The sequence below is a fragment of the Fundulus heteroclitus genome, chromosome 3 (genome assembly GCF_011125445.2).
Source record: "Fundulus heteroclitus isolate FHET01 chromosome 3, MU-UCD_Fhet_4.1, whole genome shotgun sequence".
In the NCBI taxonomy this organism is placed as follows: Eukaryota; Metazoa; Chordata; class Actinopteri; order Cyprinodontiformes; family Fundulidae; genus Fundulus; species Fundulus heteroclitus.
This window is the reverse complement of record NC_046363.1, coordinates 41474881-41500008: the sequence shown is the minus strand read 5'-3', so window position 1 is coordinate 41500008 and position 25128 is coordinate 41474881. Positions and strand designations below refer to the sequence as shown.

General features: G+C 37.8%; 2 protein-coding genes across 2 annotated transcripts in view; one reads left to right on the top strand and one right to left on the bottom strand.

Moving 5' to 3' along the window:
- Window positions 1-9268, bottom strand: part of sh3bp5b (SH3-domain binding protein 5b (BTK-associated)) — a 42148-nt gene extending 32880 nt beyond the window's left edge. The window contains exons 1-2 of the mRNA XM_012856741.3: window positions 8930-9268; window positions 5632-5694 (exon numbers count right to left, since the gene is read on the bottom strand). Of these exons, the coding sequence (XP_012712195.2) occupies window positions 5632-5694; window positions 8930-9007 (141 nt within the window). The 5' untranslated portion in view covers window positions 9008-9268. The remainder of the gene's footprint in view (window positions 1-5631; window positions 5695-8929) is intronic.
- Window positions 1-25128, top strand: part of LOC105922701 (C-type lectin domain family 10 member A) — a 512726-nt gene that overhangs the window by 85543 nt on the left and 402055 nt on the right. The window lies entirely within an intron of this gene.

The following is a 25128-nucleotide window of genomic DNA, read 5'->3' as shown; positions in this document are numbered from 1 at the left end:
ACCCCCATTGAGACTCCTCACATTCACCCTGACAGGCATCTGAACTGTTTTGTTATGATGTGCCTTTTGGCCACATCAACAGGGGGACTGTTATGAATTATGAGATAACAGAGGCTGTGGCTGCGAAAGACAGTTACCAGAGAAACAAGCAGATCACTCATAAACCCAAGGCTGTGTGGCATGCATAAACAAATGGACTGTTATCACTGGACGTGGATATCCCTGGAACCAAGCTCTCGGTCTAATGGGGACGTGGATCCCGGAAGACAGTAGGGGGGACTCCGTCTACTTTGCTCAGCAATATAAGCTGACATAACCGAGAGTGGGGACTCTCTGTCTCTATTTTGTGTATGAGAGTCCAGTAGTGAAGTTGTAAACATCCCTCTGCCTATTTAGATTGAATCCCCATTCTGTTCAGACTGTAAATTTATTAGAGGAGGAAAAGAAAGCTGGCCTTATTGCCAGCTCCTCCATAAGTCTTGCCCAGTTAAAAACAAAAAGCTCCCAAAACATTCTATTTCAAAATTAAGCTTGGAAAAGCTAGGTCAAAATATTGCAATGGAGATATTAGGTTCCAGACAATATTTTTATTTACTGTGAGCAAAATGAACATAAAGCTGACACAGTTTTAAATGAAAGACTATTCTAATAAAAACTGGAAAAATCAGACCACCGCTAATTTGTTGTGACCAGCCACTGGAAATAAATCAATTTCCAATTGATACAGCCTCCTTAGAACAAGAAAGAAATGTATTGTATCTCAAAGTGCTTTGTCCAAAATGATCTATTAAGGGTTTTTCCATCTCTTACATGTCCTTAGGGTTGCCCAGTTGAAAAAAACACTACTAAGTGATCTAACAAACACAAAAATAGAAGAGATAATAAAAAGGAAAAAAAGATAGACTAGTTATTAGTTTTCATCAACATTATGGATCCTTTCTGTAGGCACCATTAAAAAAAACTTTTCAAATGTTAGATTTATTTATAATTGTTCAATGAATTTCCAGAACTCTATGGCATTATGCATATTTTAATTTTAATTTTAGACAGGAATATGCATTTACCTTCCACTTCTTTTGGAACAACTTGCTAGTAATGGGTTTGACCTCTTTTGCCCTAAGAACTGCCTTAAGTCTTTGTGGTATAGATTTAAGGACATTCCACAAAGATTTTAGCCCATGATTAGATTACACAGTCGCAGAACATATGCCAGTCGCACATCCACAATGACAATCTCCCATTGCATCACATGCTAAAGCTTCTCTGTGGTAGTGAGACCTGACTGAGTAGTAAAGTGAAGTCACTGCCAGGTTCCAGCAACCAGTTTGACAGAATTTAAATATTGTAAAATGCTGCATTATCTTGCAGTGGTCATAAAGGTTCCAACATGGTTAGTAAAAATACCACGGTAACTAAATGGCCTGTACTTGTATAGTGCTTTATCAAGTCCAAGGACCCCAAAGTGCTTTACACATAGGGCTGGACGATAATTAAATAACAATATATATCGATCGATTGACGTGTGGCGCGATGGGAAAAAAAAACGGGTCAATAAAAGTTTGATATAGAGACTACTTCCTCTCAACCAATCGTAATTGCGGACCCAGGAACGCCGTCACAAAGCACCGCCCTCTCAAACCACAACACACAGCACGTGAATATGTCGCAGCAAGGAGCGGCGGAGGAAACGGGGATGTAATTACTTATCTGCTTGTAGCTTCAGCATCCTTCAGCTTGGACTACAAAATCACTCCAAGAAACAAAAATGACGGATTCATGAGATTGGTAAGCTGGAAGTCCATGACTTTGTTTAGCCGCTCTGCAGCAAAAACAGTAACATAACTGCTTAAAAGAATTAAAATTAATGGAAAACAGAGAAAACTGAACGGCCTGAAAAATACGACCTAAAAAAATATTTTAAAAAAATATCTACGGATCTCCAGGACAGACTGCATTAAAAGATTTTGTATTAATAGAGACTCCAAGTACACATCAAAATGTGTTTAAGGGCTAAAAAAAATTGGATTTTGCATGCTATTTCTTTAAATGACCCTGCCAGGACTAGAACTAGCAAAAACTCTCCCTAAACTCTTATTTATGGTACACAGGATATGGTTTTGTAATCTACTTGACTGAATTTTCAGTAAAATAGTGACTAAGAGAGCGTATAGTCAGACTTCGAGTAGGAAACAAAAGGAATGTTGACCTTTTATAACCTTGGTTATCTACAGAAAAAAGGAACATAATTTCGGCAATATCTGGGTCAGAAGGGAATTGTTACAGATTTGAATTAAAAGTTACAAGTCAGCACTTCAACCTTGGAGTAACCATAAAACCAAAAGTGCTGAAGTACAAGTCATAAAAACATTCCACTTTAAGTTGCAACATATAATTTTAGTTAGAATTGTAAGGCGCTTTAAACTGATTGATCAAAAAGATGCATGTGAGAAAAAGAAAACAACTACATAAACCACAAACAAGTCAACGTGGAAACAAGCAAACAAACAAATATTCAGTTAGGTAGACAAGACTAAAAAACATCATGTCTTATTAACCTCTGGCATCTCCTTTGTAACTCACTAACTGCGGGATTTATATGAGATGAAGCAGCCTGAAGAGCAGAGTACTTGTCCCTCTACTCAGGATTCAGACGCTGAAACTGTGACGCATGTTAACTTCCAAACATTCAAAGCCATCGACGTTAAGCTCTACTGCTTTTAGGAGTTCAATTGTTAATCAGCCAACACAACGGAACTTTGAGTTTAGTAAACAGCAGAACCTGCAGATCCTAAAAAGTTTGTTGACACCCCTGGTGTTGGGGAGTGGTGGCCTAGTGGTTAAAGCAGTGCACTTGCACTCTGAGAAGATTCCAAGCACCCGGTTCCCCACTGCCTGCACTCTGGGTCCCTGAGCAAGACCCTTAACCTCTGATTGCTCCCCAGGAGCCGCACAGTGGCAGCCCACTGCTCCCCCAGGGGATGGGAAGTGAATTTCTCCATTGTGAGATGATGATGATGATTATTTTGATGATGATTATTATGATGAATATTATTATGATTATGATTATGATTATTATTAGTAGTAGAAGTAGTAGTAGTAGTAGTAGTAGTAGTAGAAAAAAAAGAGATTGTTTTTAACAGAAGTCCTTGTTGGCACAGTTATTGGTACCTTTGCCATTAGTACTTGGTACCACCACCATAGTTCCAGTATGACAGCACTTTTTAATCGATTTGTTAGCATAAACAAACAGCATGGGGTCTTCAGAAGCAGCAAAGGTAACAAGAATGGACTGAGAATGATTAGTGTCCTTAATTTATTGTAATAACACTCAGGGGTGCGATTCCAAACAAATCTACTGGATAATGTAGCCTTTAGCAAGAGGTTTAGAAGAATAGCAATGCTTTTTTTCTTCATCAGCTCTTGTGGCTCCTTTGACCCTCCCTACATAATGTGGCAGCACAACTTTTTAGCATATTTCCAACAACAAAAAAGCAAAACAACAAGCAAGCAAACTAAAAACGTGTGTGAAGGCACTATGGAGGAATGAAGCAAATATTCTCTTCATACATCACATGGTGTTCATAAAGTAGGATTTGTCCTTCCCCATGGTTTGGATAAGGAGCACCCAAGCAGATCAAAATGTTATCTTGCTAATAGCATTATAAAGAAGTTACTACTTGACTTGAAATTTTTCTCTGAAAGGCTGTGCTGTTTTGCTGTGTTTTTGTCCTTTACAAAAATGCCCATAGAAGGTGACGAGTGACAAGGAAAAGAAGAGGCATGGTTTATTACACATCGTTTTGATCTACAGACAGTGCTCAAGCAACACATAGTGGTGAAATATTGCTTATTGCGCCATTACGTTTTTAGAAACTTCTCAGGGGTACTCTGCTTTCCCTCATGTTTGCAGTAATGTCATTCCCCTTGTTCTGTGACACTTTAACAAGTGTGCAGTGCTTCATCTGTTAACATGGAGGATTTAGATATAAAATAAATATTGTAATAACTTCAACAACTTGCCCCCATTACAAAATCAAGATAAGAATATTAGATCATACAATTCAGATATAAGCATGTTGCAGTGAAACACAAAAAAGCTAATTACTGTTCCTGTTCTTTGTCATTTTTATTGATTAATTTTATTCTGATTTCAGGTAGCATTATAGATCAGAAAATAAGTGCACAGATAATACAACTGCAATCTTTGCCATTTATCCTTTAGCCAGACTTTGCTGCAATCTGCTCAAGCGCTCCAAGTGAAACACAAGTCACTCAAAGCAAACATTAAGCATACAAACTCAAAGTCCTCTCAGCTGCACCAGTAAAGCCATATACCGCTCCTACTCTGAACTTCTATCTCAATGCTACTGACCAACAAAAAACTTCAATCACAAGCTTTTACTAAGTTTTAATGGGATTCAAAGAGCAGTAATGGATTCTTGTTAAAGGCCCTTTGGTCCGATAAAGTCTGAGTCTGCAATAGAGATTTGGATTCAGTCTCAATAGAAATCAAACTATTTCTGCAAAAGTTACAAAGACAACTTAGAATTTGTAATATGCAATTTTTAAATATATATAAATGCAAGTGTTATTACAAAAGTAGACCAACAGACTAAAATGACAGTTTAGATGCAGCTCAATGTAGGGTTATGCTAGCTTTAGAACAGACTTGAGGGCACCACATGTGGTCTTTGGGGGCTGTTGGTGACCCCTGTTCTAGACCATAATATCATGACAGTCACACCTCTGAACTTGCCTGTGGTCGTCTATGTTCATGAAAAACAAAAATGACCCAATATGGTCACAGTGGTCACGTCGGACCACACAGTGTGCTCTAAACACTGATCAAGGTTGTTCTAATGCTGGTAAGTAATATATTCTTGAAATGATGTACCCCACAGATGGATGGACATTAGTAGGTTTACCTGGATTTGAAATATCTAATGGAAATATATGTAATTTTTATTAAATGTGTTTAGTTTCTACTTTATAACTAAACCCTCATGTTTTTTTGTTGTTTTTTTATTTACTTAGTATTCGATTTGACTTGTGGCTGTCTTTTTTGACTTGAACATTTAAATCTTATCAGATGCTAATTTGCACAGTTTAGCTTCTTAGAAGTGTTTTCGGTGCATTCAACCACAACTTTATGTCTTGATTTGTGTCTGTGTCTTACCAAAACTTCATTTTGGTTACATACTGACAATAAAGATTTGTGACTCACAATTAAGTGCAGTTTCTGAAAGCACTGCACACAGTGAGCTACCATAACCGACAACAATATATCCTAGTTTCACAACAACTTACAGTTTTGTAAACCTGCTGACACAAACTAAATCTCAAACTTTAAGGCTTGCCCTGCTGACAGAGCAAAGGTCAGGCTGTGATTCAATATACAAAAACTCTGCTCTGTGGACCAGCGATTGGACTTTAAGAGACAACACATCTCTGAAGGGACCAGCTCAGTCAGTTCCCATAAAAAAAAAAATCAAACCTCTGGCTCTGAGCTACAGAGATAAAACTTTAGCTGACCAGAGGTGGAGGTGCACGCAGTCACACCCACTATCAGCCAAAAAGCGACACACAGTTAATCTGCAGCATTTGTGGCTCGCTGCACATCGATGAACTGACCTCAAGCTCTGTCTCGCATCTGTTGATGTCGTCGCTGGATTGGTTCAGTTTCTCCAGCTCCCCCTAAAAGAGAAAAGACAGTTTAGGCAAACTGCAGAGAGGAAACTAACTTAAATATCTGGATTTAAGCAAAAGGCAGAAATAGAAACATTTATAATAAAAAGCAGGAAATCACGTTACACCTGATACAACCACAAAGAGTGAGTAAAGGCAGAAAACTGGTTGAACTCACTACCATAGAGTGATACATATAACAAAGGTGGGTATCATAGTAATATTTGGTATTAAAGCTCTGGTCCACCATGACAAAGCAGAATCATAAATGCCTACTAGACATGCACCGATCAGGCTTTTCCTGGCCAATACCAATCTTTGCGGCCTGACTGCAGATTTCTCTTTCGCACAAAAGATAGAAAAAACATATCCAGCAAATCCTTTTTAAAGTAGTAAATAATCTTACATCGAAAATAAAGTAATTACCACATCTCTCTAAATTTCATCTGCTCTTTCAGTAAATGTAAAAAAAAAAGTTAGTTAAAGCGTCTATAGACCCAAAAATGATGGGAGTTTTTTGTTTTGATGCATTCAATAAAGAAGGAGAACTTTGGGATTTTTCAGTATTTCAAGCCCCCCTAAAGTAAAATTTTTATCTTAATATATCCTCTTCTAAGTCACTGTAATAGTAATCTAAGTGTTTATGGGACAATTGATGGGTCTGTCAGCTACCCCAGTGTCTCTGGCCGAAAAAAAACACACTTGCAACTTTCTGTGATCTGACCTGGAGGCAGTCTTGCGGCAATGCGGCTCTGTTCTCGTTCTTGCGGTAAGACAAACAGCTTTATGGCAGCCCCATGGTAAGGCTATTGGCATCAATAACAGTGTTACCAAGTCTGCTTATTATAAATGACGTCTGGCTTGTTTGTTTTTTGCTAGTTTCTTGTAAATTTCGTGAGTCGCAGGTTGCGGTTTATTGGGCTTGTTTTTGAACGCCAAGTGTCTTATTTGGGCAACAACCTAAACAACTAGAGCTATAAATAGACCAGCTCCCGCTGCGCTACAGAGGTGGTGACTCCGCCCACATACACACATCTCTTGCTTACCTCCTCCTCGTCCCTCTCCTAAATAAACAAGAGCTAAGAACAGAATCACCAGTCCGCATACACATCGTTCAGTCTGTCTAGCTGCTTTGAGTGCGTTGTAGCTCTGAGGGGCTGGGGGGCACGCAGAGGGCAGAGTTTACGATAGTGCTATTTTCAAAAGCTCCTGTAGGGGGAGCGTCACTCAGAAATTACTTAGTGGGGCTTTAAACTGTAGATCACTACTTCAAGGGCCAATCAAGGGAAAACAGGCCAATTCCAGTCTGAAATGAGCAAATGACTGGTGTATCTTTAACGACTAATTCACATGGCTGAAAAAAAATTGCATTGACCAATAAACTTGATTTCTACTGAATCTACCATATTGTCCCTCACTGATCCAGTAGTACAAATCAGGACATCGGGAAATCTTTTTGTTTTATTTCCCAAAATGTTAGAACTAATCCTGGCGGTAGGTGCCATGGTTGGTTGCGGGAGTCGAGGCGGAACGAGGAAACGCGAGGAGCGTTGCGTCATGCAGCTTGTAGGAGGGCCACAGCGTGACCGTTGTGTGCGTCGAGCTAAAACAGCTAGCACCTTAGTTTAGTTGCACCGGAAGGTTTTATCCCAGCCGGGAACTTTAATGTCGCTCTCACTCATCGACACTTATAATACGCTGGGGGAAACCCCAAACCACCCCTTTCTTATACAAATACTGATATTTTCCTTGGTAAGTACGAATATATTTCTACTACAATAAATTACTTACATTATTATGGTCTTTCAGAGTTGTGCCTTATTTTCTTTTTAAAATGATGGCACCCTATCTTTTGCTGGATTAATAAAAGAAGTGACAAAAATAATCCTGCTGACCTATTCCAATAGAAGCACCAATCTTACCAGTCTATGTACGTTACGATTAGTCTACAGCTGCCGTTTTTTTACACAAATTGCTCCATTTTTGATGATCATACTGCCATTCTCCTCAAAAACAGATTCTCATTTGCTATTGCGAGTTGTAGTTTTAAGAATGTAGCAGAAACATTAACATATCCAGAATATCATTCAGTATCTTTTTTGTTATTGGGGAGACCAGGAACAGTTGCAACAGTGGATGGTTACAACATGTAACTTTTTTCTGATCCGAAATAAGCTGAAATGATGACGCTCATACAGCAAATGCTCAATTCGCTAATGGAAACCATGTCCAAGGTTGCAAAATGGTTGCAAAAACTGTGGCAACTGTGCCGGGTCTTCCCTTCTTGTTAACAATATGGCCGGGGCTGATTGTGGAAGTCCATTAATTTTTTTTTCTGATAATGTCACAGTTTTCCATACTTTTTGGGTTTAAATGTTTTAAAATACAAAGACTCAAGTTCCCTAGTGACGCATAGCAAAGCTTGAAGTATGGAACCAGCAAAACATTCAATTACAAAATGACAAAATACAGGTTGTATGGATGATAGACAAACAGATGAATGGACTGACTGATGGATGATGATACATATTTGATCCTGGATAGATGATGGTGCCAATCTCTAGCAGTAATTGGGCAAAAGGTGGTTACAACATGGGATTGGTCGCCAGTACACAACGTAAAGACACAGAACAAACATCCACTCACACCTAAGGGCACTTTAGAGAGACCAATTAAATGGTGTAAATACACCCTAACATTCATGTTTTAGACTGTGAGAGAAAGCTGGAGCACCCAGAGAACCCATGCATGCAGAACATGGAAACTCCAGGTCTGGATTGGAACCCAGAACATTCTTGGTGTGCCTTCCTGTAGCCTAGTAAGATTATTAAAAATGTTAGCTTGACTTTTCCATCAAATGTAGCCAATTCTTTAAAATGTCCATAAAATTAAACTCCTTTCAATTGAAACTTGGTATTTTCAATCTATGATTTTATTATAGCTTATTTCAAGCACAGCTCATTCTGTATTGGGGGATCCATGGGTCTTTAAATGTTTATTCTTAAATGTATTTTTTATCTTTGAACAACAAATCACATTCTATAGGCTTAAATATCCAAATTTCCGAGATGAAGCCCCAAACATGTCAGACATTTAACACGACTAAACAAATAATTACGCTGATTTAAAGGTTGACTTGGGCTTGGTCTTTGCGGGCAGCTGCAGGAGACACAGGTGGCTGGGCAACAATGAGCCCACGAAATTAAAAAAAACATAAAAAGTAAAGTAAGAGAAGAGGGTCTACCTGAATTCTGGGGTCCACCTCCTCGTCCTCATAGTCAGCCTCGTCGTCTGACCGGCGCTCCTTCTCTGAGCGGTCCATGTTGGAGGTGAAGGAGAGATGCCACAGCCGAACAAAGGGTCGTTAGAACCGGCAGAGACCCTGCAGACTCATCTGTCCTCGGCCGGCCGCCGGCAGCTGCAACCACCGCTTCAGATGTCAACCATTAGCCTAAAATGGACAGGTTTCAAAGCGAAACATCTTTGTCTCAGTGTGTCTGGCCGCGCAGCAGCGTGTCAGCCCGCCGTGCTCTGCTCTGTTCTCTCTCCGCACCGAGATTAATGAGACGATCCGACCAGAGAGCTGCGCTTCAGACTGGGACCGCCCCCTTCCAGAGAGAGAGAGAGAGAGAGAGAGAGAGAGAGAGAGACAGCGGACTGTATGAGGGGTGATCAGTGCCCCCGCGGGCCGAAGAACTGCTAAAATATAATCGTCTTGCCAACAAAGTTATTTGAAACCCTGTTGTCAAATGTAAGCTGATATTACCTGGGCAACTCTTCTGTAACAGGCTGTGTAAGGAAAGCAGTAACTGGCAGTCTGATTGGCTTAACCAGAAAACATATGTCCTAAATTGGGAGATTTTTTGTGTGCCAGCCGCAAAGTGACACAAGGTAAAATAAGAAAAAGGAAATGTAACAGTAAGAACAAAAAAAAAAAAAAAAAAAAAAAAAATCAAAGGTTATTAAAAATAGCTTAGAGGCTGCACAGCGGTGCAGTTGTGACCTGTTGCTTTGCAACATTAAGGTCCTGGTTTCAAATCCTAAACCAGCTGGGGAGCTTAATATAACAAATTGTGCATACAGCAAATAGATCTAAAGACTATATAGGCCACTCTACTTTTCCTTTTGTGTTTTAAGGATGTCATTTGTTTTGTACAAAAATTTTATTTCTAGTTCCAAAAATACAAAGGCAATTCTTCATAAGCATAACATGTCCCTTTTGTATATTGCTTACTAAGACCTAAGAGGGGGATTTTTGCTGTAGAAAGGTACAGAAATGTAATAAATGACTGAAAATTCCCCACCTTTAGATTTGGTCATTCCCCATTTTAAACTGTTTCTTTTTCTAACTTTTAATTTAAAAATGAAACAACATGAGTAGATTGAGTAAGGATCAGAAAATAACAAACTTACAACATCTTTGTTTCATAAATCAAAATTCCTTCATGTGAACGTCCGGTGATTGGGGAAAGCCATGTCATGTGACACCATTTCCTGCAATTATTCTGAAAATGTAATCAATTCCCTTTTATCTTTTACTTATGAGCTGAAACTTTTTCATTCTGACTCAAACATATATGGTGCATCCCTGTTCAAAGCACTGGACTGGGGGGAAAAAATAATTAAATCTTAGTCAAACATTTAACTTAAATGTACTCCTTATCCTGCGATCAAAGAGTCAAAGACTTCTTATTCTCTGGTATAGCATCCATAACGTTCACCCAATTAGTCTAGTGAAGTACAATGTGCGCCAAATATTGGCTTCTTAGTTGCAATGGAAAACTTAGTTTGTGTGTATATAAGTTGTTTTTTCCCAAAATAAATTACAATAAGTTAGAAATTAGAATATGCAGCTCATTATTCGTTTTTTAACACCTATATTATTTAAAATGTAAAGTTATGATTACGATTTGGATCTTTTTATTAGTTTTAATAAAAAATCCACTATTTTGGGATTTATGATGAAAATCCTTTAACTATCTTTGTGTAATTATACATATATTTGCTCATTCCACTCTATTTGATATTTATATAAAATGCTTTATAAATTGAGCGGCAGGATGAGCAAAATACATATAAAATCCTAATGACTCAAAATATTCCAAGTATATAGAAGGCTGCACTTCCTACAGAAGTGGGCCTGCTGTTTGTATTGTCACAGAACTCTTTTATATTTAACTTTCATTTCCTGCATACACCAGACGAGCTAGCACTCAGTGCTCAGAGACTGAAAGACAGGAGCCTGAGGACACTTTCTACATGTTACATAACCAACGTCATGTGCCTGCACACCTTAAGGGCAGAGCCTAATGGAGGTGCTCCAACAATCCAGATGCTTTGAAGCACTTCTCTGAAAAAGCCTGAGCATTGTCATCAGGACCCTCCACTACTTTATCTATGAGAACACATCACGTGCAACGACAGAGACTAATTTTCTACCAAGAACTGGAGCATGATGTTCAACTTATAGATGAACGTGGTTTAGAGTTATGAGTCTCGTGATGTGGTTTGCACTCCTCACTTCAGTACATACCTCTTAAGTTTACTTTTAACCACCATAAACAGTAATTTAGGATGAAGGACTGTTGAATTTTGTTGAAGGCCAAAACTGCATGTGTGTGTGTGATGCATGGTCAAATTAACCCTTGATCCTAATCTAATCCAGATAAAATTATCATAAATGAACTTTTTTTTCTCAACTAGTACAACAGGCAGGTACTAAAACACCTATTTTTATGATTTAAAAACAGACATTGGCTGGCAATGTTGTAGCAAAATGTTAATCATTATCACAGTGCAATAAGTAAAGGTTTAAATACCATGTTTTCATAAGCAGGTGTCCCAAAGTTCTTCACAAGAAGGGTAAAACCAGCAAAATACACAATGTACAAAAACACAATAAAATTATAAATTCATGTCATAAAAGCTCAAATTTAACAAAAAACAGTAATACACGGCTTCTTTTTAATAGTGTCCACAGAGTTCAAACTCTGTGAGAAGGCAATGCATTTTACCGTCTGGGTGCAACAGCTTGGAAAGATTGTTATCCTCAAGTTCGGAAGCAAGTGGGGGGATCACCAAAAGGATTTTGTTTGATGACCTCAGACTACATGAAGAGGTATGTATTAGAATGAAAAGAAATATAGGAGACAGCCTATCCATGTAAAGGTCCTTCCTGGTATTAAACTCTGGATTCCTTCCTCCACAACTCATCTTAAACAATAAAAACTCATAAAACGAAGCTATGGGTGTGTGGTAGTGTTTGGGTTCATCAGGGCAATTCATGACAATATATATATATATATATATATATATATATATATATATATATATATATATATATACACAAATATATATATATATATATATATACATATATATATATACATATATATATATACAAATATATATATATATATACATATATATACATATATATATATACATATATATATATACAAATATATATATATATATATATACATACATATATATATATATATATATATATATATATATATATATATATATATATATATATATATATATATATATATATATATATATATGTGTGTGTGTGTGTAGGTTTCCTCCGAGCGCTCTGGTTTCCCCTACCAGTAAAGACATGCTGGTCAGGTCGGCCATTAGAGGCGGCATGCTCAGTCGCTGCAGCTCAGGCTAACCTGCCATCTGATCTCCAAATTTTTGTTGTATGTACCTTGCATGTATAATGACAAATAAAAGCATCTTATCTTATCTTGATCCTGCACTGATACTTGCCCAGAATACTAGTCTAGGAAACTGCAAAGTAGTTTTGTTGCCTTGCAGCAAGACAATGGATGGATGAATGGGCGTTATTGTAGGATTTAAATTAAGAGTTTCTAATGTTGAGGGTACCAAAGATTGATTTATAAACAACAACATATCACCTAGATTGCTAAAGCAACATTTGGGATCAAATAAAATGTAATGATGAATATTAATCCCTAAGATGCTTGCACACTGTTTCTTATCTTGCCATGTATTCTGTCTTAATGAAAGAATGTCTAACTGTCCATCAACTACCTCACTGACCGCCCTCAGCACGTGCGGCTGCACGGCTGTCAGTCAGAGGTGGCACTCTGCAGCACCGGAGCCCCCCAGGGCACCGTCCTGTCTCCGTTTCCTTTCACCCTCTACACATCAGACTTTACTTACAACACGGACAGCTGCCACCTTCAGAAGTTCTCTGATGACTCGGCCATCGTGGGCTGTGTGTCTGAGGGGAATGAGCTGGAGTACCGGTCGGTCATCAGGGACTTTGTGGACTGGTGTGAGAAGAACCACCTGTGTCTAAACACCAGTAAGACCAAGGAGATGGTGATCGACTTCAGGAGAAGACCCCCACCACACTCACTTGTGAACATCCAGGGGCAGGACGTAGAAACTGTGGAGAGCTTTAAATACCTGGGTGTTCACGTCAACAATAAGCTGGACTGGACACATAACACCAATGTTCTGTACAAGAAGGGCCAGAGCCGCCTCCACCTCCTGAGGAGGCTGAGGTCCTTTGGAGTGAGCAGGCCTCTGCTAAAAACTTTTTATGACTCTGTGGTGGCCTCAGCCCTCCTCTACGCTGTCGTCTGCTGAGCTCCTGGCAGCACAGAGCGGGACAGAAAGAGACTGAATAAGATGGTGAGGAAGGCCACTTCTGTCCTGGGCTGCACTCTGGACTCTGTGGAGGAAGTGGCTGAGAGGAGGGTGTCCAAGCTCACATCCATCATGAACAACACCTTTCACCCCCTGCACCAGACTGTAGAGGAGCTGAGCAGCTCTTTTAGTGCCAGACTTAGACATCCTGTCTGTAAAAAGGAGCAGGATAATTCCTGAAGCCTGAAGATCATCAGCAAGTTTTATGCTCAGTGAGATTTCGGTGATTTGTCTGAATAACAGGATGTGTCGAAGGGCTTTAGAGAGGACAAAACAGTCTGCAGTCTCCTGTCACTGCTCATAAACCTTTGTCAAAATGGGAACCCACTGACCTCTGAGCAAAAAAGTCAAGTGCATAAAATTCAAAACATCTCTGTGGTAAAACTCTGCATTTCTGTTGTAGAGTAAAATTATGAAGTTTTTTTTTTTATTTTCCGAATTTCAGTAAAGGTTCTCATGCAAGATTATATAAAACAGCATTGGCACATAACAATAACATATGAGCTATTTAGAAAATTTAAAAACCAGTTCAGATAGTTCAGATAAAAACAAGGTATGTTTTTTTACAACATAATAGGATTATTAAAATTTTTGTTTTGTTTTGCAGTTTCAAATATATGTATATAAAAAACTCAAACTCTCAGGTGGATTTACCAGGACAAGTTAGCAGAGTCAGCAATAGTATACCGTAAAAGTGGGGATATTGGTTTTGATGAAGAGCATACTGCAAAACTCTAATAAAATGCTGCCTGCTTGGTTCATTTCTGCAATTTGTAATATTTTCAATCTTAGAAGTAAAATATTCAAACTGTATGTCTTCAGTAAGAGTACTCCTGAAGGAGCGTGTCAGCTAAATGGTTAAACTGAGAAATGAACTGTTTTGCGAGTCGTACATACCAGACAGACAGCGGTGGCTTTCACAGCTGAAGAAAAGCAGATTGTATTCTGTTTAACTTAATTATTTCTAACTCCCCCTGAGACAGTTGTTAAAGTGGCTCTGATAAGATCACCAACTAAAAGCCGCAATTGTTTGGAAAGGAAAGCAAATTAATGTGAGAGCAAAGAAGAAAAAAAGGATTAGCTGAACCCACTTTTCCTCTTTTTCTGAGTTAGATAACTTGGGTCTGTTTTACAGAAACAAGAATTACTGAATACCTTTACTAACATTTGCTATATAAAATCTGTATAACATCTTGACAACATCTGTCATTGTTGCCAAGGAATTTCAGGGTTTTTTTTATTATACATTTTTTAAAACTTTTGTTAAACCTACATCTTTCACTTAGAGAAAAGTAAACTCCTCATTCATCACCAGACTGGTTTTATATTTAGAGTCCACAGACATTGATTTGCTACAAATGAATGTAATTTCTACAGTGGCTGAGAGGTGCAAATGTACTGTGTGTTAGCCTCTATTTTGTGTCTGGAGTAATTTTTGCGTTTTGGTGCATTTATATAGTTGTAGTGCGTTTGCACCTCTCGGCTACCGTACGTTTAGCATCTTCCCTTTCAAAAATGAATAGCAATTCCCCCATGTTTTGTTGAGTATGTTCAAATAAAATGGCACAAATTTCCTACACATTTGCTCCTGTTCTTGTGCAGAATTGGTAGACCCAGATCTTTAACAATTCCTAAAAAGAACAAAAGTAACAATGTGAGAAAGTAGCCATTAAATCATCCCGACCCTTATTTGTTGTCTGCTAAACTTACTACTTTTCTGCTTATGTAAATGTTGCTCATAGTCCACTCAATATTGTGGATCACCTGATATTCACCAGATATTAACATTAACAGTAAAAACGCTGTTTGCTGTTGCAGCTTGAATCTAATGAAAAACTGCACTGGTCAGGATGTTACATAACTACAGAGATAGAACATATTGACCCATGGTGCTGTGTTGTAGACCTTGTTCCATGGATTAGAATCTGACCCCCATGTTCCCATCTCTTTGCTGTCCTGCTTGCTTCCTGATGAGAATCTGAGGAACAGGGACATTTTGCACTCTTTAGTAAAAGCTGCCCAGGATATAAAAATATATAATTATAATACGAAATACATCTTTAGATTTACAGAATGAAGCAATTTCTAGCAAACATGCTCAACATATTGATGTTTTTTGATTGTTTTTTTTTAAACTTTGTTATCAAACAAATGTTAATTCTTCAGCTTGAAATTTAGTCTTCAAAAGAGGCTTTAAAAAGTATACTTACTCCTTGGACCATTTAGCATTTTTCACATTAAAACTGCAACTTTCTATGTATTTTATTGGGATTGTATACATTTTATATAACGTAGTGCATGGTAGGAAACAAAATCTATATATTTTATGAATATAATTAATGAATAATGAATATAAGCTCCATCCCAGTCTCCTCTTTCCTTTCAGGGCTGCCTCGCATGTAGCTAAATCTCATGTAGCTTATGGCTCCCTTCTGGAGTATAAAGAGTGTATGTAGCAAAGTTTTGTAATTATTCCCCCAAACCTCTCTACGGTACGATAAATTCGGCACAACTAAAGAACGATACAATAAATATAATCCATTATGGTCCAGGAAATATTTTGCTTTGTACATCATTGAGACAATACCCCCACAATGCCTCCAGAGTCTTTTGGATGTCCTCCAAATCCTCAACTGCTGGGTCTTTCTTTGGTGGCATTTTATCTGATACGGCACCCACAGGCATCAGTTTGAATCCGCTAGTTAGCTTTCCGGCTCCTGTCCCTGGCGCCCTGTTTACACTGCCCAGCTAATAGCTTTGTGGCTAACCGCCAGCCCCACTCCACAGACACATGCTGAAAGCATACCTTTTTCATTTTGACTTCAGTCCAATGTCCGTAATCCTTTTCGTTGTCATTAATACTTAGCAAAAGTCCTAAACAATCAAACAAAATGTCCAGAAACATAATCACCTTCACTCACAGAATTCAATTTGATGTGAAACCATACTGCGGAACAGGAAGCAGGAAGGGTTTGTTGTACAAGCTGTCAGCAAATTACAATGAGGGCTCCACTAATATGGTCACTTCTTAAGGTTAAGGGGTTGTGTTGGATTTTAATTAGTATAAGAGAAAAAAGGGCAGAATACAAGTGCATGCCACACTTTTCAGATTTCGATTTGTAAAAAATAAATAAAAAAATAAGAAGATGAAATCTCAGTGAAATGCACAGAAACTTTTAGTTGTAATGTGATCAATATCAAGGGGTCTGAATAGGCATTTTATACCATTATATGAGAATAACCCGATGGATAATTTCCATTCACCGCTACATTAATAAGTAGAAGAACATTTGCAGAGACTCTGTCAACAACCAGTAAGAAATTTGAGGGCAGGTGTGTTAGTTAAACAGGCCTGATGTTATTACAACAACATTTTCCTTCCACTGAGGCGTTGTCAGCATCTAAGTAAAGTAGTAAGATAATTGTATTACATGTTCTCTGAGGGAAAACATTTTAATCTGACAAAGTCCTACAATTATTCTACAGCTCAGCAAATTGTTCAAACACTTTATAAAACAACTGAGATAAGACACGACTGAAAAATATTACTAAATAATTTCTGAAATAGTTTTGAAAAGGATTTATATAACATGCAAATTTAAGAGATTTTGTTATAAACTGTTTATAACAAATGCTTTAAAGTGTTAATAGTCTTTAATTATTTTGTGTAATACACAGGGAAAAAGTTGAAAGATAGACAACCTATGAGGTTGCAAAGATGAGCAATACTACCCTCTAGTGGACAGCAACAATTAACATGGTATTTCAAAATCTTTCCAATTTGCATCTAACATTTTTTGTTTCACGCATATTTTGTTCAGGAATTTCTTTGTTAAGGGCTCTGACAGCCAAGCATACGTACATACATACATAGACAACTCAGTCATACTGGGTCATTTGCAGTGAGAATGTTGTTTTCAACACAAGAGTCAAATAAGGCGAGGCAAGCAAAATGTATTTGTATAACCCCAAACACAGGATTATTAAAAGTACTTTATAGAAATATAAATGAACAGGAAATGAACGACTCAGTTACTGTAAGTAACCATTTTCATGTGGTGACAAAATGACACTGAAATAAGAATGGTAAGAGATGTTGCAGTAACTACCCAAAATCTTAAATTGGGGAGTAACTATTGAATAAAATTGGCTCAAGAGCAGAATCTTGAAGAATCCCAAAATGTAATATTTATTCTCTCAGGCTTATAATTACCACATGATTTTCCCAGTCTTTAGTTTAGCATCAGACAATACCTATCCTTTTTCTCATCAAATAATCATTTGTGATCAGCTGTGTTGGATGCTGCACTTACACATACAGTAGTAATGCAAGCACGAGAGATCAGGTATATGTTTGTATTAATATGTTTAAAACCATCACCAGTGAATTCCTAGTGCTGTGGTCTAATGCCTAAATGGAAATATCCTGACAAGACTGTTTTGATCAAAAAATAATTGTTGATAACCTTTTTACCTAATGTTTTAGATTGGACATAGGCCAATTACCTTTAATCAAAATACCTAGATTAGAGTTGCTTTTAGGAGGCCTCATTACTGTAGCCTTTAAGGGTTGGGGGAAATCAGATAAGTAAAGGAGAAGATTTACTATCTGTATTTTTTTGCGCACACCATGCAGGTCATGAATTTGATGTAACAGATTGTTGTTTATCTCAAACTTTTACCCCCCCCCCTCTACCTCTAATTGGGTTTTATGAGCAATTATGAACTTTAGAATACAGCTTTGTTTCTAATTCTGAATAAAAGTACAGTGGACTAAACAACCAACAAAGAATCACATCTCTGCTGCTACTCACTTTACAGAATAAAAGCTGATTATTGAAACTGACAATTCACAACCAAACATTATTATGGTTAAGGGCAAATTTTGAATAAGATTTAAAGATGACTTGGTAAACACATTTAATACATTTTTACTTGGTCAGGTTGATGTAGAATCCTTTCTCACAGATCCAGACGTAGTTGTAGTACCAGTTAGCAATTGCCCAACTTTTCATGCAAAACAGGCTTGACTGAATGTGAACACAATTCTCAAATTCAATGGTCTGCTGAGGAAGAGGACACACAGATCTGCAAGAAAACAATAATAATAATAAACAAACAAAATACCAGCTATGCACCTTACTCAGGTATAATCATCAAATACTTTCTTGTAGTGATGGGCAAATGAAGCCTCATGAAGCAATGAAGCTTTCCAACACTTTGCTTTGGAAAAAGGTTCATTACTCGATGCTTCATTCATCGCTCACTAGTGACATCTGCTGGTGAAACTGTAACAGCCTTGCCACTCAGTTGGATCGTACTTCCAAAAATTAGTAAATGCAATATTGTCACAAAGTTTTCATCAAACTTATGTTTAGTGAGAGGAAAATCAATTAATTCATATTTAAGTGTCATGTTTTAATTATTAAAATGCTTTGTAGCCAATCTAATCCTTGACCATCAGTCATTGAATTGGGTTTTCTTTTACGTCATGGACTTATTTGACATTGAAGATATGTGTTGTTTTAGTGTATTGGGAATTGAGTGATTGTTGGGACATGACTTTGTATACTTTAAAATCATCTATTCCTGGGAGTATTAAGTTGCACATAGAGTTTGCCTCTTCCAATGGCTTTTAGTTTGCTTTTGATGTGTGATTCTGATGTATCTCCTGATCAAACAAATGCCAATTTAGAAATTTCGGGTTTTAGGTTTAATTGTTTTTATTTAGGAACAGGACTTTTTTAACTGTTTCAGGTTACAGACGGTTTCTTCGTAGGCAGATGACCTCCCCCAAGTAAAATAAAATAAAATAAAAGGATATGGAAGTTAAAACAAAGTTGCTATGAATGATGCAAATGTAGACAGATCTTGTGCAAACATTATACAAACCTTATTGTGATCTGTCATCTCAAAGTACTCCCACATATGAGAGGTTTTTCTCTTTTTTGGCGGCTCCATTTCAAACACTGCTGATGAAAACTGCTCTGCTGACGCGCTACCAAACCACCTACTACAACCCACGAAGCAACAGGGTTCATCGCACTTTTATTTTGAAAAATGACACGCAAAATGAAGCAATGAGGTGGCAGAAGTAACGTGAGGCCTCGTTTGTTGTTGATCACGTGATTTTCCTCAATATGACACAAGCTCCGAAGCTGGGCTTCATCTGTCACAACCCTTTTTACCCGTTACACGCCTCGAAGCCTTGCTTCGGATGTCCCATCACTACTTTCTAGGGCTATTTTACGTATGTTTGGATTATCACATGTGGAAGAGCATTAGATAAAACAAAGGAATAGAAATTGTTGCAAAAGAGATTATAATCTTTGTTGCATTGATCTTTTATCTCATTGTCTTGTATTTCTGATCTCCTTGTAACGTAATAAGTAGAGAGAGGTTCCAAGATAATTTGTTCAAAATTTGCCAGGTTTAAAGTAAATACCTGATGACCAATTCCTGTTCCATGATAATAAGTTTGATGAAAAGTAAATATTTGGGTATAGAAACAGTATCCTGTGAATGATTAAAGAAGTTAGACCAGGATATTTTTTTTTCCAAAATTTTCCAAATTTACCAGTTCACTTGAAAACAAGCAGGTACTTAGAACTTCAATATCACTGAAGTGCCTGAAAGCAATATTAAAAAGAGAACACACTGTCAATCAGTTTTACCCATAGTTCAGGTAAGTTCCATCCACCAAGTCCAGGGTCCTCAAATAGAAAGGAATGTGTTTGAAAAGAAATGTTGTTGAAATACTTAAATCCAATGTTCTAACAAATCATTTTTTAGTTGAAATAGTGGCCTTTATTTGAAAGTAGGCCGGCAGGAAATTGGGCTGAGAGAGAGGGGAAGAGATGTAGCAAAGGTCCATGGGCTAGGAGTAAAACCTGGGATGGATGAGTCGAGAACTGAGGCCTCCATATGTGCATTGGTTTCACTACCCCTGCACCACCACTGTGCCTTTCTTTAATTTATGTTCACAGAAAATGACTTCCCTGTCATCTACGTGGGACATAACATGTTATATATACTTGCTGGTCACTTTATTAGATACACCTCTTCAGTTGCTAGTTAACACAAATGTTGTATTGGCCAACACACATGGAGCAACTCAATGCATTTAGGCATCTAGCCATGACAAGATGGCTAGTCTGAGTAATTTACTGCTCCTTGCTGCTTTATCTGATTTTATGCACACCCATCTTTTGGGTTGAAATAAAATGGACTGATAGAGAGTAAAACTTCCAGACCACTCAGATCTTCTGGTTCTAGTGGATTCAGTTTACCCAGAACCAGAACCAGCATTCAGCTTCTATGCTCCACAAATCTGGAACAAACTTCCAGAAAACTGTAAATCCGCTGAAACATTGAGTTCCTTTGAATCAAAACTGACAACCCACCTGTTTAGAGCTGCTTTTGACCCATAATAACAGGAACATTGACCAACATATTTGATGTGTACTGATGTTTTTAAAATTTGTTATTGCTCCTACAACCAGTAAACGTTTTAATGTTTTACAAGGTTTTTGTGTTTTCATGATGTAAAGCACTTTTAACAGCCTTGCTGCTGAAATGTGTTATACAAAGTTATGACTCATGACTTTAAACATTCAGTGAATGGTAGCTGTCTTTATTAAAATACCTATTTAATGTCAGAGTATGCAGACAAGACAAGCACTTTGAGTGACTTTGTACTGGATGAGCCATCCTGAGTACTGTTGTTAACCATTTCCATCCCTTTATGAACATAGTATAGCTATCTTCTGATAGCTACATCCAGCAGGATAATGTATCATGCCACAAAGTTAGAAATCATATCAAGGCTGTTTCTTAAACAAGACCACAAATTGCAATGGATTGTGCATTCACTGAATCTTAAATGGGGCAATTCATGCAAAATCCACTTTTTTAGCTCTTAAAAACATTTTGTTGTGTACTTGGAATCGCTAGGAGTGCAGAAAATCTGAATTTGTCTGTCCAGGAGCTTTGTAGAGATCTTTATATTCTCTATTGCTTCTGCTTTAGAACTGCTAAAGTCATGGAGTTATGAAAATGGCCAAACTGGCGAAACGCTCTGTGACCTAGAGCAGAATATGAAGTGCCTCCTTTAGATTTCAATAGACAGCAACAAAACCCGTCTTCCTTAGATGCACCTCGAACAGGTGTAAAAGAGGGGCTGTAGGGCAAAAATAACGAGGAATTCAGACCAAAATGTTGCAGTTCCACTTAATAAATTGAATTAAATGACTTATTTATCCAGGAGGGAAATTACATTTCAGTAAAAACCATCTAAGAAAAGACAAAACATGGGTAGACAGGTGCCTGAGTCCCTAAAAGTGCTGCCATTGACACAGTAGAAAAGAACACACTAGGAGAAAGGACGGAAAGAAAATGCATATCTCACATTGTCTCTCAACAGAACAGTGTGAGACTGGAAAGAAACACCTCAGCATAGACCTTATAAGGATTTCAATGTGAAAAGAAGGCATTAAAAAAAAATATGAACCCTTTAAACCTAAAGAGCCACATTCAAATGTAATGAAGTTGGAGACTTACATTATCAATGTACATCTGACACAACTGCACAACATTTTAATGTCAGTATGAACCAAAATCATTGAGGAAAGCCTGTGGCAGCAAGAAATAAGGTAGTTCCCAAGGGTCCAACCCCAGTGGTAGCTAAAGCAGCAATGAAAGTGACCAATTAATATTTATTCTTGTTTATGACTTATGACAAAAAGAAACCATCTTAATCTTTTACAGAGGTTAGTTATGAATATAGGATTAGAAAAAGGTTGAGAGTGAAATACCTGTCTTCACCAATAACAACCACAAGTTGAGCTCCATTCAACTCACAGCTTCGTTTAGCATAGTCCCAGTTGTTTGCCTTATAAAACAGCGGGTAGAGGCATAAGATGAACTGCTGCCATTGAAGTGGGCATGGAAGGGTGTATCTTTCCGCTAGGAAACAAAGCACACATAGGAATGAGCAAATCAGAACAAGTATGGGTTAAAAAAGGTGAAAGATAGAGTCAAGGATTTTCTTCCAGAAGTTTCCCCAAGGGCCTTTTTTTTAAATAACTGACCTACAAAAGACAGTCTTATCTGCTCTTCCCCTCCTTTGGGAAATTGCATGAAAATAAATCTTCTCATAAACATGAACGAGGATCACTTCTTGTGACTCTCAGCAATGTAAAGTATACAGTGAGAGCAGCAGAGATAGAACGAACGGATAACACTGAAGCTAACCGCTAAGCTAACCGGATGCATAAACAAAAAAGGCTAAATGTAAAAGAGTTTTTCATGGGCGCGCCCGTGGTGGAGCGGTTATTACGAACCATAGTAGGAGGCCTTTAGTCCTCGACACGGTCGGCCAGGGATTGACTCCGACCCGTAGCGCTTTGCTGCCTGTCTTCCACCCTCTTCCTGTCAGCTCACTGTCAATAAAACGCGTACCACTAGAGCCACAAAAAAAGAGTTTTTAATTTTTATGATTCTATTAAGATATCTGAACCAGAATCACATTTTGAACAAAGAACATCATTATCATTTCTCAATTAGTGGCATTAGACTACCAAGATATAAATGTTTTGGGGAAAACTAAGAAGCCTGTACCATATGTTGCCTTTTTATGTTGTGTAGGCCCCTTACCTATTGTCTCAAATTTGGACATCTGCTGGCCCAGCATAATTTTATCATGATGCATCTTTCTAATCTCTTGATCCAAGGTGTTTTTATCTTACTCTAGTTGCTTGGTGTCTCTGAGCAGTTGATTTTTCTCGTTTTCTAGTTTGCCTTTACTTTGAAGAGGTTGGTTTTAATCTTGTACCAGCCTTTCTTTTTTAATTTTTAGTTGGTCTTTCTCTTGAATCAGTCTTCAGACTTTATCTTGGTTCAGTTCTTTGTTTTTCTCAAGCAGTGGATTTTTATCTTGAATCAGCTTGTCTTTTTCAATTTTCAGTTGTTTTTTCTCGTGAATCAGTTTTACTATATCTTGATTCAGTTCTTTGTTCTTCTCAACCAGTTGATGCTTATCTTGTACCAGTTGATTTATTTCTTTAAGATGTTGTTCTTCCTTTAGAGCAAGTTAATTTATCTTTAAGATCAAGGCTCCGTCATCCTCTGATACCTTAGTGACATTGGAGGCTTAGTCATTGGAGACTTTAGAAAGCCCAACTGGAAGGACAAAGAAATATTCATAGGTTATTTTAAGAAATTGTGCAATTCTTTGGAAGATATCTGTATTGTCTTTCTTAGCAAAAATAAAGTAAGCATCATTAACAATGTCAGATCAAGCATGACACTACACTTATTAATCTACAGACAATTTATCATTTGTGAGTACTCTTATGATGCAAAACAATTAACTTGACATAGAGCACCACAAAATATAATAACTGGGTGCAGGGTTGAATTCATGGAGGCTCATTTCTGGCACAAAAAAACAGAGGAAAACACCCCTTTAACAAGGAGGAAAGCGTCCAGCAAAACCAGAACCAGGCTCAGTATGAACAGCCATCTGCCTTGACCCACTGGGGGTTAGAGAAGACAGAGCAGAGACACAGAAAGCACAGAAGCTCACATTGACCCAGGAGTACTTTCTATGTTAGATGGTAATAGTGGATGATCTGCCTCCCCTGATGATGTCACAGCTAACAGAACGCCAGATCAGGTGTACCTTCTATGAAGAGAAAAAAGACAGAGAGAGCAAAAAGTTAAAAGCTGAAATAACAACAAACAATGCAAATTTGAAAACAGTAGGAGAACTCAGCAGAGTGGGAGAAAAAGACACTGATGTCCTCCAGCAGAGCTCTGATATATGATGTAGCTTGATTATTATGTATATGTGAGAAGTATATGATCGCCCAGCAGCGCACGGAAACATGTTAACTGCACACAGTATGATTACCAAAAAAAATTTCGTAATTCACATACATTAAATTGTGGAAAATCAGTTCATAGCTGGTTGAACAATTTAATTTATGATCTAGAGACAGGAAGATGCATTCACAGAATGGAAGCCAGCGCAGTTAACATGGGATTGCGCAATCCCAGGGGAGGCCAAGCTCGCTGCGGCCTCACCTGCTTCGCTATCAAGTACCACCAATGATTTACATGAAAAATAGCGAAAAGTCTGCAATTTTAAAGAGAATATGATAAAAATTTAGGAAATTAGATTAAAAAAAATTACTTATTACAAATGAGTGAGTGAATCAAAATTTATATTATGTTATTATATGTTTTCTTTCTTTCCATGATGGCAAGTGAGGCCTGGCCTCCTCTGACTGCATGTCACTGTCACACCCATGGAACAATATCGGATTTCTTATATTATCCCACCTTAAAAACTTGAATGACTTTTGGATTTAAAGGAGGTATAAGTAAGATATTTACTGTAAAATTAACCTAAATAATTCACATTTGTTACCTGGGATGGAAGTAACAGTTCTTATAAATTGGTTCTCTCCATCAATAATGTCTTAGTCACGTTATTCTCCTTTCAAACCAAGAGGTATGGTGCAGAACAACTTCGGTTCAGAGTGTAGCCCGTAAACACCAATCGCACATTGACAGCGTGCTCGCATTGCAAAGCTGCCCTTGTTAGCGTGATGTCTTTCTGACAGAGAATGCACCATGCAAAACCCTGTTTACTAATCTTTCTGAATACATCTCCCAGATGAAATGAAATCTGACCCCGTGACTTTGCCTTCTAATTTGAGCCAAGACCAGTTCGAGTAGCACTTGAAACCT